Below are 16,063 nucleotides of genomic sequence, written 5' to 3'. Positions count from 1 at the left end.
TGTACAACCAAAGAGACCAAGATACCAATGTTGTTCTCAGCGACATTCTGCGTTTTGAACCTTTTTGACACCATCAATTGGAGGGAGAGAAAAACTCTTTCAAACTGTAATATCATGAACAAGCACTGCGGAAAATTGAATCAAGATGGTCACCAAAGTCTAAGCAAGGGAAACCAGCTCTTTGCCAATTACTGTGATTGGAGCACAGCAGCCAGGGTAACAAGAGATTAATGATCCAATCCAATGGAAAATGGATGTTCAATTGGAACATGATAGGCCCATCTGTTTCTGAGTATTTTCTAGTTGCCTCCATTGAAGGATTTAGGTATACTCTAGTATTCTTAAACTATCTCTTTAGATTCTCATTTAAATAGTCCTACATGAGAGCATCAGATGCTAGACAAAAGTTGGGAAGGTCCACATAATTAAAGTTAAAGACATTAATATTTAATTTATTGAATTCATTATTTTAATCAATGTTTAAAAAAACAAACACGCATAGTGTACACACAGCTAGGCTATCTGGTTGTGTTGTTGTCCGAACGGCCCTCTGAGTCTCCTCTTGGCAGGTCTGTAGTGCAGTTTGCCACTGGCTCCAGATGAAAAGCTCCAACACACAGATAGATTTCCTATACTCTCCAGCTGCCAGGGCGGTTTCCTGGACATGTGAGCAGCATTAGTGGAGAAATGGGAAGCCGTGTTGGGAAATGACAGGAGAATGGATCTATCCTTTCCTTTTTTATACCTTCTCACCAAGAGTCTTCTCCGAGTTCTCATTGGAGATTTATGACATGGATATGGGGATTCTTAATTGCCAGTGCACATGAAAGACCTTTTTACTTCTAGTGGGTAGACAGAGCCAAGCCAAATGTGGCTGGCGCTCAGTGCAATCGAACAGCCCCAGTCCAACGACACACTCTCTGTGCAGCCTCTGCCAAATCCCCACTCCACAACGTGTTTGTTTTTCCTCTGTGAAACAAAGAGCACACGTTTCAGATGGAGCTGGAGGGTGTAGATTGAGTACCAGCCTAGAGGGGAGGGTGGGGTTTGGCTTGATAGGGGATAGTAGGAGGTGTGGCCGTGATGAAGGTCATAACCTCAGCCTAGTTTAGTGCCCCACGCGCCGAAGCAGTGGCCACGGCTTCACATGGGGCGCCACACAGGCACGTGGCACAGCCCTCAGCCAGGAGAGGAGGGAGAGGAGGTGGGCAAGTGGCCAATCCCATTCCACCCCAGATTAACCTAATCTGAGAGTTCACTTCACCCTTTAATCTTAAAGAGCAGCAGCGAGAACCTGCCTGACCACCCTCCCTCCCTCTCCCCTCTCCTTTATCTCTCTCTCTCTCACTCTCTATCCTCACCTAGCGGGAACTTCGGAATGAGAGGGGGAGGGGGAGCAGAGGGATGGTGAGAAGAGGGAGGGAGGCAGGCTGGTAATTATTTCCAAAGGTCATTCTGTTAATGACTACCTGCTTGGCTAATGAGATTCAGTAAAGCTCACTCACGATGTTTCGCTGGCGTATGTTTCGCCCGTGTGCCGAGACGTGTGAGGAGAAGCACAGGTGTGACTGCAGCCCAGCGTCAGTCCATCGGAGGGAGGGAGGAGAGAAGAGAGCAGGAGAGAATGGAGGTGGGAGGGCATGAGCGTGAGAGAGAAAAAGAGAAATGTACCAACATCCACACACATTTATTATATGCCTCACACAACATTTAATTTGGCAAAGAAACTAGATTTTTTTTTCTCCCACATTTATAAATACCAGGGAGACTAATTATCTGCGTTCAGTCTAATTTGCCTCCAAACTTTTCCTTACGACTTAATTAAAGCATTTTTTCTCCATCGTGTTCTTGCACGTCAACAGACTCCGAGCATGTGATATCCCTTTCAAAGTGCCAGTGTGCTTTTGCCTTATTTCTTGTGAAAATATTTTCAAGCATGTGTGCTATTCTATGTACTTATTTGGATTCTAAACAGCAGAGAGAACATTGGCCTTAAGGGGTTTTCTCTGTGGATTGCTGCTCAATGACTGCTTCTTCTGCCTAACAAAGAGCCCTGCTGTCAACTCCTCCAGTTGCTGTAAACTCCTCCAGTTTAAATGCCTGCACTAATTTACCTCCCCCATTTCTACACATATCAACGTCCAGGAGAAATAAGGAAGTTATCATACGCTGTCTTACAGTTGTCCAGGTTGATGTTGGGCTTGTGTTTGACAGACAGACAGACAGACAGACAGACAGACAGACAGACAGACAGACAGACAGACAGGGTGTGTCAGCAAGAGGCTGTGGATAGATCAGCCACGCTGCTTGTTTTTCAACCTGAGTTGAGGATTAAAGGACGGAAGCTGCTTAGACTGCCTAAGTCAATTAACCTTCTGACCGTGGCATGCTAACGGCATAGGGACAGGTCAAAACAAAGACTGGCATGCCATTTCATCTTTATCTGCCACATATTACATGCTTGTGAAACATCTTCACAGGGTTTCGCGTCATGAATTCCACCAACGTTGAGGCATTTATTTGTACTCTTCCAGTCAGCCCTCCCTAAACCCCCTGTCCCAAGAGCATTTGCGTATGTTTTTTTCTCTCTCTTTCCCCCCCACTCCAGTCTGTGTTTTCCTCGCACTTCCCTGCGATTATAAACAGCTGCGGAGTTCAAGCAGTGCCACGTTAAAATGTGTATGTTTCAGATGTCCAAACTGGGAGCCCCCACTCCTCTCCCTTCTCCCTCCCTCTCTATTTTTGTCATTCTTTTCCCCAATAAATGCCTCAAAAACCGGTAGTGGTCTAAAAATAGATTGTGGCGGAGCTAAATATAGTGCTTGGTTGGCGGGGCTGGCTATGAGAGTGGAGAAGAATAGGCATGGAATAGCTGTGTGTGTGTGCGCGCAAAGCGCCAGGTTGTTCATTCAGTCTCCCTCTCTCACGACAGTGAACACTTGCCTCCAGAGACCACATGCACATGACCCGGGTGGTCAGAGACCCAGTGGTGCCAATAGACATTTGATCCTCGGGATAAAGGATTTCATTCACAGCTTTTTTCTTTCTCTCTTAGACTCCCTGTCTTTTTCTTCTCCTCTCAGAGAAATGAAAGGCACAGCTTCCTTGAAGTTTATCATGCTTCATGAGCAGCCTTGTTTCAACCCGTACAGACTGAAAATAACACACACACTCCTATGCATCAGACGTTTTAGTCATTTAGCAGACACTCTTATCCAGAGCAAGTAAGTGTCATGTTCAAGGGCACATTGGCAGATGTTTCACCTAGTCTGCTCAAGGATTTGAACTAGCAGCCTTTCAGTTACCGGCCCAACACTATAACCGCTAGGCTGCCGCATTATGTCACACGTAGACAAATCTCTATTATTTGTTCATCAGGTTTCAGGTAGTCAAATGTTCAAGGGGTAGTTAAAGTCCTGTTGGGAGTAAGGCTTAATGACATTTGTCACAAGGGTTGAGAAGGGAACTAACGGCAGCTTCACCTCCATTGGGGCTTGAAAATGTCAAGTCGTTTTCACACAAGTTAATTGGCAGGTAATCACCCCTAGCAGGAGTTACAAATCTGAGAGATGTCACCCACCCCCACGGCCAAGGCAACCTGCTGGTGGAACCATAATGAGGCCTGCATGCTAAAGATAAGCTAAAACCTCTCCTCACCATGAGTTCACGGCAGCGCACGGTATTGTACAGAGCCATGATCGCATGGAGCTCCCTTCCATCTCCAATTGCTCAAGCAAACTCCAAAATTACCTTTCAAAAAAAAAGATTAAACAATGTCTTATGGAATGGCAGGGACTGTGAGATTGTAAAAGTCTGTAAAAGTCTCGCTTGCTTTTAGATTCCTCTTTTGGGAGAAGCAAAAGACAACATGGCGGTGTGCGCATGCTGATTACAGTCCTTAGCTCAGCATTTTGTTCCACATCAGACAGACAGACAGACAGCCAGTCCAGAAAAGCAGAACTCCTGACTAGGAACTACAAGTAGCGTTTTGATCATTGCAAACATTCTAAGGTCCATACAAGCGGAAGTCTGAGGTACTCACAACAACAAAAAAGGCCTTTTAAAATAGACCTTTTGAAATGTGTCAATATTTTGTCCCTGTGGTATGGTGTAGTCGTGCAGTGGCAGGCCACTTCTGAGGCCACGCTGCCAAGCGCAGGCTCTTTCACTACACAGCCCAAAAACACTTCACGCCAGTCATTAAGATGAAATGATGCCTTATTCTTTGAAACTATTTGTGGAAAACTTTGAATATTGAATATCTATTCTTATAGCTGGTGTTTCCTGCCATGCCCCTCCCATGGTGGTTGTGGACAGGGAGGGAGGGAGGCAGGGAGGGTGTGGAAACTCAAGGTCACAGCGTGGAGGTCAAACGGCTGGTCATTGTTACTCAGGGCCTCCAGGCCTCTTTCCTGTTGTGGCACCAAGCGATAAGCGACACAGAGACAAAAGACGATAACTGAAGATTGGTGGGCCACCGAGGGGACGGACGGGGTGGGGATAAAGACGACAGGGTGTAGACTCTCTCATTACAGCCAGAACCAAACATTCATGACCAGCTCTTATGTAGCCAGGGGGGTTACAGTACGTACAGTTATTCTCCTAGCGTTACTGGTCAAATACATGTTCTTGGTGTCCCCTGCAGAGTTTTTTTTAAACCCTGGAGGCTAGGAGGGGAGGACATTAGAGATCGGGGTACAAGTGTCCTCTTTATCCTTCTTCACTGTGCTGGCATTGTGCCCTTATAGTGGCTGGCTCATTATGAGTGATTCACTGTGAATGGTCACACTGTCCTCCTGACTGAGGATGCTGCTTCTGCTAACAGTCTGATACAGTCTGATATTGACATGATTTGGGCCGCGAGTGCTTCTTCTTTATGGACAGCACAGTCCTCTTGTGCAGTGGCTGAGACTTGTCTCTGAAACACTCCTGTTTCTCTTTGGACTCCATGACTACTCCACCAGAAGCACCACATCCATGTCCCCTTTCCCAGTTTGAATGGGATGAAAATGAATTGACAGAGGACACGCATGAAAACACCCTCTGTCCATTTCGCATTCTGCTTTTCGTTTAACTCATCCTCCAGTATGGTGATCCCAGACAGCTGTAATTGCACACTTTGGAGAGCAATATTACCAAACGGATTCTAACTGCTAGTCTTTGATTCCTGATTATAGTGTTCCAGAATACCAGGACCAGGGGGCTTCAAAGCAGCCAAATCACTGAGAAGTCATTGATGCATTTATTCATTTTTTAAACGTCGCCTCAACCCCATTGCAGTGGGATTCACAAATTATAACCAAAAAGTATTCTGAATTCGGGGTCCAATAGATTGCCACACATGCACACGCAGATGCACACACACACACACACACACACACACACACACACACACACACACACACACACACACACACACACACACACACACACACACACACACACACACACACCACCTATCTCTGGGCATATCCTCTCTCTCTACATGGTACTGGCATGCTCAGACCACGCTTCATGAAACTGTGGCCTTCCTGTCTTTGGTCTGCCATCTGCTTCCAATAAGCTAAGCCAGGCTGATCCCTCTGATGTTCCCCCACTTGCACAAGTGGCTGAGAGAGAGAGAGAGAAATAGAGAGAGAAGAGAGAAATAGAGATGGGGGGAGCTAGCAGTCCGAGCACTCTATTGCTGTATCCCACCGCTGGCTGCCACCAACAAGGCATCTGTGAATGTGCTTAGAGTGCAGTAACATGACGATGGGGCATGAATCCACAGTGGGCCCCTGCTATCTTGTTAGCTGTGATGGGAAAGGACATTGTTTCTCCCCATAGCTCCTAGTCATTCACAATGGGCTGCTCTCACCAATCTGCTCGGGTGAAATTGAGCATGGTACTTTGTCATGGTGAGGGAGCTCTGTTCTCCGCCCTGTGGCCTCACCCCACACACTTTTGCACACATGGATGAGAGGTTGCCACACACTGGTATGATGGTGTGTGTGTGTGTGTGTGTGTGTGTGTGTGCACCATATTAGACCCAGACAATGACACTCTCTAGGCTCAGTCAGAAACGTGACCAGTAAGAAGTTGTTTATCTCACATAACAATCCCTCATGATTTTCCCTTTCTTCCACACGCCAAACATGATTAACCACAAGTTACCCTGTTATTAAAACCCTTTAATGTGCTTATTTGGCCCAGTGTTTTTCCACCAGCAAGTGCTGAATTTGACCACAAAAGTACAAGAAGACATACAGTGCATTCGGAAAGTATTCAGACTCCTTTACTTTTTTTCCCCTCATCAATATTCACACAATACTCCATAACAACAAAGCAAAAACAGGTTTTTAAACATTTTTGCGCAAAAAAATCATAATAATAACTGAAATATCACATTTAAATAACTATTCAGACCCTTTACTCAGTACTTTGTTGAAGCACCTTTGGCAGCAAGTACAGCCTCGAATCTTCTTGGGTAGGACGCTACAAGCTTGGTACACCTGTATTTGGGGAGTTTCTCCCATTCTTATCTGCAGATCCTCTCAAGCTCTGTCAGGTTGGATGGGGAGCTTCGCTGCACAGCTATTTTCAGGTCTCTCCAGAGATGTTTGATCAGGTTCAAGTCAAGGCTCTGGCTGGGCCACTCAGCGACATTGAAACCTGTCTTGAAGCCACTCCTGCGTTGTCCTGGCTGTTTGCTTAGGGTCATTGTCCTATTAGAAGGTGAACTTTCAACCCAGTCTGCAGTCCTGAGCGCTCTGGGGCAGGTTTTTATCAAGGATCTCTGGACTGCTCCGTTCATCTTTCCCTCGATCCTGATTAGTCTCCCAGTCCCTGCAGCTGAAAAACATCCCCACAGCATGATGTTGCCACCACCATGCTTCACCATAGGGATGGTGACAGGTTTCCTCGAGACCTGACGCTTGGCATTCAGGCCAAAGAGTTCAATCTTGGTTTCATCAGACCAGATATTTTTCTCATGGTCAGAGTCATTTAGGTGCTTTTTGGCAAACTCCAAGCGGGTTGTCATGTGCCTTTTACTGAGTAGTGGCTTCTGTCTGGCCACTCTACCATAAAGGCCTGATTGGTTGAGAGCTGCAGAGATGGTTGTTCCTCTGGAAGGTTCTCCCATCTCCACAGATGAGCTCTGGAGCTCTGTCAGAGTGACCATCGGGTTCTTGGTCACCAAGGCCCTTCTCCCCCGATTGCTCCGTTTGGCCGTGCGACACAATCCTGTCTCGGAGCTCTACGGACAATTCCTTTGACTTCATGACTTGGTTTTTACTCTGACATGCACTGTCAACTGTGGGACCTTATATAGACAGGTGTGTGCCTTCTCCAAATCATGTCTAATCATTTGAATTTACCACAGGTGGGCTCCAATCAAGTTGTAGAGACATCTCAAAGATGATCAAATGAAACAGGATGCACCTGAGCTCAATTTCGAGTCTCATGGTAAAGGGTCTAAATACTAATGTAAATAAGGTATTTCTGTATTTATTTGTAATACATTTGAAAACATTTTTAAAACCTTTGTCATTATGGGGTATCGTGTGTAGATTGATGAGGAAAATTATTTATTTAATCGATTTTAGGATCAGGCTAACACTTTCCGAATGTACTTTATTTACAAGAAAACTATCGTTCTTTCGGTTTTCACTGATCTTTATTAGATAAGGCCATAGTCATTGTCCATAATTTTGTATGCTCTGCTCTCACCCAAAATCTATGCAGTTAATGTTGTTGGTCTTGAGGACCTTGCGAAACATCATCCCCCCATCTGTCACCATTGGTCATAAACACATTATTGAATGTACGCCTTAGCCGTCATACCCCACTGCCAAGATAACCCAGGGATGAGGCCACTGGAATGATCACCAGTTAACACTCCCAAAATACGAGCCAAAGCCCCCACCTGGGCAAAGGTTGTCTCCAACAAGCAAACGAGAGAGAGAGAGATGGTCTGGGTGGCAGAGTTCCCAACAGCCGAACCCTGGTATGGCATGGGCTCTAGCGTCAGCTGTCCCTCACGCTGCGTAAAACTAGAAACCAAAATAACCTGTAGTATACCCCTTGAAATACCCACCCAAAATCACCCTGATTACAAAATAACATGTTCCAAGAAATATTATTATGCATTACATAAGTGTGCATTGCATTCGTGGTTTTGTAATGTACCTTCAAAAAGCATATATTCTCAGCTTAGGGTGTGAGGTGTGAGGTGGGGTGTGGATGCGAAGGGTACAGATGAAGAGGGTACGGTATGTAGGACACAGTGTCTACACTCCTCCTTCTGCACACAGGCCCCCTGACAGGCCGAGCCAGGAGGGAACATCATGAGGAAGGAGTTTAATTAGGAGCACGCCTCCAGAAAGGGAGAGACAGAGACAGAGACACCGAGCCAAGCAGCCGAGCAGTCTTTCCTCTCTCGCGTTCTTGCTTTCTTTCTGCATCACTCTCTCTCTCTCTCTCTCTCTCTCTCTCTCTCTCTCTCTCTCTCTCTCAATCCCTCTTTTCCTCCTGTCTTGCTTCCTCTGTTTCTCATCTCTCTCTCTTTCTCTCACTTCAAAGTGTGTCCAGGATGGTCTATTGTCTGCTTTGTTAGATTGTTCTCCACTCATCAATATAGCTTTGGACTGTGGATCACGGAGCTTTTATCTCCAACTGCTATTAAGATGTCAGCATCTTGGTCTTCGTACCGAGGTATTTTTCTCCCCTCACAATTATTATTTTTAGATAGACAGACGGGAAACATTTGATGACAGTGAAAATATGTGGGAATAAAACAGCGTCGATTTGAGCATTTGACGTGAGTGAGGTGTTTTATCACTATGTTTGCATTATCTACATATCCCCTGAACAGTTGTTTATTTTCCTGTCATTTCTTGACATGGTGTATTTATCTTTCTCTCTATATCGACTATGATTACATTAGCGGGAAAATGTATATTTTTACTTTTATTTATCGTTTTTATACACTGGCCACTTATTTTCTCGCTTTTGAGATGATGTCAGTGGATCTAAAACAGCAGGCCACGATTGGAGCAGCAGTGGATGACGGAGTAGACTGGGTAAGAGAGGCAGGGAACTAAGGAGAGGTCGATGGGCCACAACGACAGAGGGAAGCGAGACACTTCGAGAGAGAGAGAGAGAGAGAGAGAGAGGCCTTCTATGGCCATGTCATGGCTGCATTGCCTCTGATTGGCTGCTGGGCTGGATGGCAGCACTTGGCAACAGGTGTGATGTCCCTGACAGGTGGGCATGTCTGGGATGAGTGGCATAGTGACCTTGCATGGCACCCTTAAACTGCTGAGCCCCGGTGGAAAGCTAAGCCAGGGCCACATGCCTCAAAGTCATATGACACTCCCACCCTCCGTCCCACTACCTCATCAACACCCCCAGACAGGCCCACTGCCCCATATCAGTCACGCCATATGGGTCTCAAGTTTGTAGTACAGTTTGTTACTGTACTACACAACTACACTAAAGACCAGAGCAAAGTCCCCAAATATTTGAAAAAGGGACAGAGAGAGACACAGAGAGAGACACAGAGAGAAACACAGAGAGAGACACAGAGAGAGACACAGAGAGAGACACAGAGAGAGACAGAGACACAGAGAGAGAGAGACAGAGAGAGAGGGACAGAGAGGCTAGTGAATCTTGACACGCTACCTCACCACGAGACGCCTCCGGCATCAAACAGCGATCTCACAAACGAAGCCCTCAGTTCACTAAAACCACACTTTAAAAATAGCTTTATTCTCCTGACATCAGAGATGACTGGAGTGTTATTTGTTTTAGAAACAGGCGGCTCACTCTTAGTCACTTCTATCAATTTACAGTAGTGCGCTTCTCTGCTTGCGACGACAAGCAGAGTGTCACACAAATGAGGAGAATAAAATGGTGAGATTAAATTATTTTAGCATCTCTCTCTCCCATTATCTCACTCTCTCTATTTGTCTCTAGCATTGAGACACACACACACACATATGATCACCATCAAATCTAAGCTGCATTAAAGATAATGTAGTTACATTGGTGGGTGTGATAGGGAAGCCCAGATGAAAGCGTGAAGCGCTGTCGTCTGCTCAGACAGGAGCGGGTTTGTGATACTCCTCCTGTAGACTAATCTCCTTTTATTAAAGCCGGCCTCTGTGGAGGAGAGAGCGAGGGGAAGGGAGGGAGGGGAGGGAAGTGGGTCTTTGATGGAAGCTCTAACTATCAGTTGCTACACCTTTCATTTCACTACTTCACTCACTGTAAATCTAATCGACACAATATGGGACACATCTCTGCACTCAACACTGCAGTGTGTGTGTATGTACACACACACATAAACAAACACACAAGCATATGCAGATCGCTCAAGAGTAGGGTTGCAAAGGGAGGGTATTTTACTGGAAACTTTAGAAGTTTACCAGTAAACTACCAGAATTTTGGTATCTTTCAAGAATTTCATGTAATCTATTACAAAACATCTCGTGGCCTTTTTGGGTACTTCAGATTATCACAGGTGTCTGTAATTATCTCTGGCCCTCTGTGTGGCATCATCACATGTAAAATATATTAAATAATTGAATAAGATGATTTAAAAATAAAATATAGAATGACAAAGCTGTAAAACATTATCCGAAATATAAACCATCAACTTAGTGAATACCATTGGTGTTTCAGCATGACATTTCCTTTATAGATTTGTTTTTACAAACTGTATTTATTTTACTATATCAATATGTATTTGTTGTCAATGTTTTGGCATCAAACTGGCAGCAGTTGTGAATAAAGTCAATAGTTGGAAGAGTTGCAGAGTTAATTGAAAATAATGCCATTGCTGATTAGATGCTTTGTCCATTAATTAGGCTATTTTCTTGAACCATATGGTCTATCTACTCAAAACTCATGGACAATATGGACACAGATATAACAAATGAATGCTATATTGTCTATGAATAAATTATGTGTGGTTTTTTTCCCTAGAGGACACTCGTTTAAAAAAAGAAGTGTTTTAACCCTATCCCAAACTTTAACCCTTACCTTAACCAATCGGAATGAGGGCCTGCATGTAATGTTTTAACCCTATCCGAAACCTGGATCAGAAGGTTGCGTGTTTTTAGTTTTTTAGTTTTAACCCTATCCTAAACCTTAACTCTTACCTTATCCATTCAGAATGAGTGCCTAAACGTTATGTTTTAACCCTATCTAAAACCTTAACCCTTAACTTTCAAAAGGTGGTGTTTGGAGCAACTTTGAAATGCGTTGTTTTGGAGAAATGTGGATAAACGTTGTCTAATTCTGCAGTGAGACTGTGAGAGCTTGTTGCTTACATACCTAAACACACAAATGAAAACACACGTGCTGTAGATACACAAAAACAACACGTGCAGAGAAACGATGTTAGATATAATTGTATCACTACCACTTTAGTGAGATACTGTATATCTTGGTCTAACGAGGGATAGAGAGACAGCTCTTCTCTTCCCTTTCCTCCTTCGGTGGCATTGAGAGAAAGGGGGGGGGGGGGGGTGCTGTGGCCACAGAAACAGGATCAGGTGGCCATCAGGTGGCCAAGAGAGAGATTGCTGCCTGTATACACAGTCTGTCAAACACACACTCTTACACTACCACAGACCTGCCACACACAAACCCAACGCACACATACATCTGTAGCCATAACAGTCCCATTCCGGCCTCCTCAGCTGCCAATGTCAGCAATATGTTTTATTTCAATGTTCATCACTGACTGTGTCTCTGTGTGATTACAATGTATATAGTCCCCATGGCGCCTCATTTGAGAGAGGAGTATGGATTTCATGTATTGTTAGTGAATGCTATTAAATCATTTATGTTCTTCTGAATGTTTAGCTACATGTTAACTTGTTGACAAGGACACCGCTATGTCCCCACCCCACTCCATCCCATCCCACATTGATGGACATGGGAATAGATCCTGTCAAAGCACTTTATGCCACACCAAGGACCACATCCCATTTAGCCCGTCAGTACCCACTTTAACCTCTGTGACACATTAGGCACACACACACTTTAAAAAATTTTTTTTTTTACACATCTCATTCATCATTCCTTCGGTCAGTTGAGTCCATTCTCAGGATCCATTCTAACAAGGGCGTAATTCACATTTCCTCTCCCCTGCTCTACTCTGGGCCCTGTTCCCCTGCCCTTCAACTGTGTTGTGCGACTGCTCTGTTTGCAGACGTTGAGAAAGAAGGGTCTAAACGGCTGTGACAGCCCCGACCCCGACGCAGACGACTCGGTCGGCCACAGCCCCGAGTCTGAGGACAAGTACAGGAAAATAAATGAGGACATTGATCTGATGATCAGCAGACAGAGACTGTGTGTAAGTACCGCCCGACACTCCCTGAGCCTTCTTCTCACCCTTCTCTCCCCCCTCTCTCTCTCTCTCTTTCTTTTCTTTCTTTCTCCCTTCCTCCATCCATGTGTCTGCTGTCCATATGATGGGTTTTTATTGGTGGGACCCGGCAGGCATTAAGCAAGAAGGAGAACAAAGGTGGCGAGAGCCCGGAGCTCGAGTCTGCTCTCACCCTCACCCCGCGCACTGAGGAGAAATACAAACAGATAAATGAGGAGTTTGATCACATGATCAAAACTCATAAGATACCTGTAAGTACTGGACTTACACAGCATGCAGTCTCAGCTGGCTAAATGGCGGACGCTGAGTAACAAGCATCCAAATTAACCCTGCACGTCTGGAGAAAAAAACACAAGATAAGACTTCCTCATACTTTGAAGCACCTATACATGCGTGTATTCATAGCAGCTAACTCATCTAAGCGTCATTACCTTAGTGGTTTAGTTCAAGTATAGTGCGCGCTTCGCCTCTCACACTCTTTAACCTCTGGCTCCATTTGTGACATCACACCTTTAACCCTTTACCCATGATCCCTTGCCTGGCTCTCAGGAGTGGTGTGGTTTGCATGCAGTTCCTCTTCTCCTGCGCCCACGCTATACACAGCTCAGTCACCCGAAACAACAGAGGGACAGATGCTAAGGCTCGAAAACAACAGGCACATAGGCACACACACCTGTGCAGATGTTCACACCCTACTGTAGCCCTCATTACATAAATGTGAATAAAACATTAAATGAAGGCCCTCCCTCACTGTAAAAAAAAAAAAAAAAAAAACACCCACAAGTCTAGTTGATTCAACTCATTACTAATAAGTAACTGGTTCCAGACTTCTTTTGTTTACTCAACTTTTGGTCAAAGTGTTCCCAGAACAACAAAAAAAATGTTGGCCCAAACCTGGCTCCAACTTGAGAAAACATTGGCAGAAATTCTGTCAACTTACGTGTTTGCTCAACTTGCCTCATACATTCTTTCAACCACAAATTATTATTTGGGCATCTTACCTCAACAAAAAAGTATGTGAAACTAGTTACACAAACAGTGCTTTTAATATACAATGTTTTCAACATACATGCAGTATTTGACACACGTGGACATACATAATTGCATTGTTCATGTTCTTTTGTACAGTAATTATTGTTCATGTCGCACCTGGGATTTGAACACACAACTACTTCTTCATGGCATTACTGCCACGCCACCATGCTTGTGTCAATTATCAGTTAATTATCAGTTATTCTCTCATCATTGCTTTGTTTTACTTATTTAAGCAATTTTAGTTTTTTTCTAGATAGTTGTCACATTTTTGTATGGCATATTATTCTGTTTTAATGTTACTCCTTAAACACTACGATAAATACAATTGTTTTCCTTGAGTGTACTTTTAACAGAGCCGAGATTTACTTTGAAGAGCAAAGTGTAGCAATACAGATGAAATCAGTAATTGACACAGAGATGGAGGCGTAGCAGGAATATTGGAATGCTGTGAACCAAGAAGTTGTGAGTTCAAATCCCAGGTGAGAACATGTATAAAGGAACATGCACAATGTAATCATGTGTGTCAAATACGTAAGTTGAAAACATTGTATGTTAAAAGCACTTTGCCTTTTTTTTTAGGTAAGATGCCCAAATATACATTTCTAGTTGATTGAACACATGAGACAATTTGAACAAACATATCATTTTAAGTTGACATCATTTTTGACTATGTTTTCTCATGTTTGGGCCAACAATTTTTTTTTAAGGCAGTGGAACCAGTAACTTAATAATATTTATTTGATACAACATTTGTATTTATTTTTTTACAGTGGAGAGGGCGAGGAGTGCAGTTGTAATAATGAAGGTGGTGAAAATCACATCTAATCAGTAGCAATATATTACCTCGCTGTCATTCAATGATCACTCAGTTGTGACTGTAGAGATGGACCAGTGTCGACCATAACTTCAACTGCACAGAGTAAATAAAGGTCTTAGCAGTTAGTCAGTCCCAAACAACCACAAAATGAATGCCACTCTCAATGGAAGCCAAGTGAGCTCCGCTCTCCATACAAACGCCCATATTGGAATGGTTAGCATTATAGCCATGGAGAAAGAGATGATTCCACAGTAGATCATCGAAAGGGAACAGTAACCTCTGGCAGAGTACTGTAGAGAGGGTGGAGGGGGTGTTGTGGTTAGAGGCCGGGTCGGGGTGAGGTTGGGTTAGGGTTGGGGTTTGGATGGGGGAGAGCAGTGGCAGTAAGGGTGTCTGCACACAACAAGTGGCAGTTCAGTATGTGGTCATGACGTCTGCCTAGCATAGGGCCTCTAGGTCACAGGGGAGGATGAGTGAAAACAGGAAGGATGGCACCACTGAAATGACAGCTTGCAGAGGGGGCCCACTGTACGCACACCCACCCACCCACCCACTCACTCACACACACACACACACACACACACACACACACACACACACACACACACACACACACATTATGAAAATATTTAAACGTGAAATAGAATAGGAGGTGCTCACTTTTGAGCAATTTAAGAAATCAACCCGACACCCAAGACTGCTGGCTAACCCGCGTCTGCAAAGGGCTTCAGCAAAAGCCCGAAAAGAGTGTGAGAGAGAGGGAGAGATGGCAATGAAGACGAGGTGAAAGTCAAGGCTTTTGGACCCCACAAAATTCTATTTGTGTGGCTAAAAGGGAAAAGTTACAGGGGAGAGAAAATTGAAAAAGAAGACGAGGTAGAGCTCATATCCGATTTCCCCTGGCTGATGCTCTCACTGATGAGCCCTTCCATCGCTCTGGGACACATGGCTACAATTAGGACTATATTTTCTACTTCTTTAAGCTAACATCCAGGAGCGACCACTTCCAGGGCACTCCCAAGGTTAAGCCCTATGGTGGAGTGACACGATAAACATGACGAATCTGTCGCTTGGGGCCTAGGGGCCTAGCTACCAACCAACCTCATCCACATGCTGCTAGTCTTACCTGCCACTTAAAAAACACTTGATCTCGACATGACAGAGACATACCTCTATTTTAGTAAAAACCTGAGGATGGTGTTTATATAATATACATTTACCAAAATCATATATAGATTTCCAACATCGTGCTCCACAAAATTTAGCAAATTCAGAACGAGTACATTTGTAGTAGACGATATCAGATTCCCTATCTGCTTCAAAAGGATATGTGTATTGGAATGAGAAACAATGACCACACAGTGAAAAGTTGTTGTTGTTGTGTTTTCTGAGATTCACGTTCTTTTCCCTGGAAGCCGGCTACGTTAGGAGGTCACCATGTTAATCAAAGGGTGAAAACAGGCACCGAGAGTCAACGATGGGGACGTAGAGAGACAAGTATATTCACATGGTAGACGGTGGCTGACCCTTTAAAGATGCCACTGTGGGAAGAGAGAGTCCACATTCCACAAACACATTGTTTTCTCTCATTCCTGGGTGACAAGTAAAAGTCCCTTTCGGTTGTGACATTATCTGGCCGTTGACCCTTTTTTTCGTATGACTGTTCTTTCTATCTCCTTTTATCGCTTTCTTTCTCTCGCTCACGGTTTCATTCGAGCTGTGATATTTCTTTAGCGTTGGATTCTTTTGGTTCTCTCTTCCACTGTAATCTTTAACAGTTATCTCTATGCCTGTGTATTCTATTGTTGTGTTCGTTTGTTTTGTCTCTC

At 44.3% G+C, this 16,063-nt stretch overlaps 1 protein-coding gene across 8 annotated transcripts in view; it reads left to right on the top strand.

Annotated features, from left to right (window-relative positions):
• Window positions 1-16,063, top strand: part of LOC139390170 (myocyte-specific enhancer factor 2C-like) — a 95,426-nt gene that overhangs the window by 62,305 nt on the left and 17,058 nt on the right. For 4 of the 8 annotated variants that reach the window (XM_071137398.1, XM_071137396.1, XM_071137397.1 and 1 more), the window contains exon 4: window positions 12,206-12,349. In XM_071137398.1, coding sequence (XP_070993499.1) covers window positions 12,206-12,349 — 144 coding nt within the window. Of the gene's footprint in view, window positions 1-12,205; window positions 12,350-12,495; window positions 12,634-16,063 lie in introns of all 8 variants that reach the window. The other 4 variants (XM_071137403.1, XM_071137401.1, XM_071137402.1 and 1 more) reach the window with 1 other exon arrangement.

Source organism: Oncorhynchus clarkii, chromosome 30 (assembly GCF_045791955.1).
Source record: "Oncorhynchus clarkii lewisi isolate Uvic-CL-2024 chromosome 30, UVic_Ocla_1.0, whole genome shotgun sequence".
NCBI lineage: Eukaryota > Metazoa > Chordata > Actinopteri > Salmoniformes > Salmonidae > Oncorhynchus > Oncorhynchus clarkii.
This window is presented reverse-complemented; position numbering and strand designations above follow the sequence as displayed.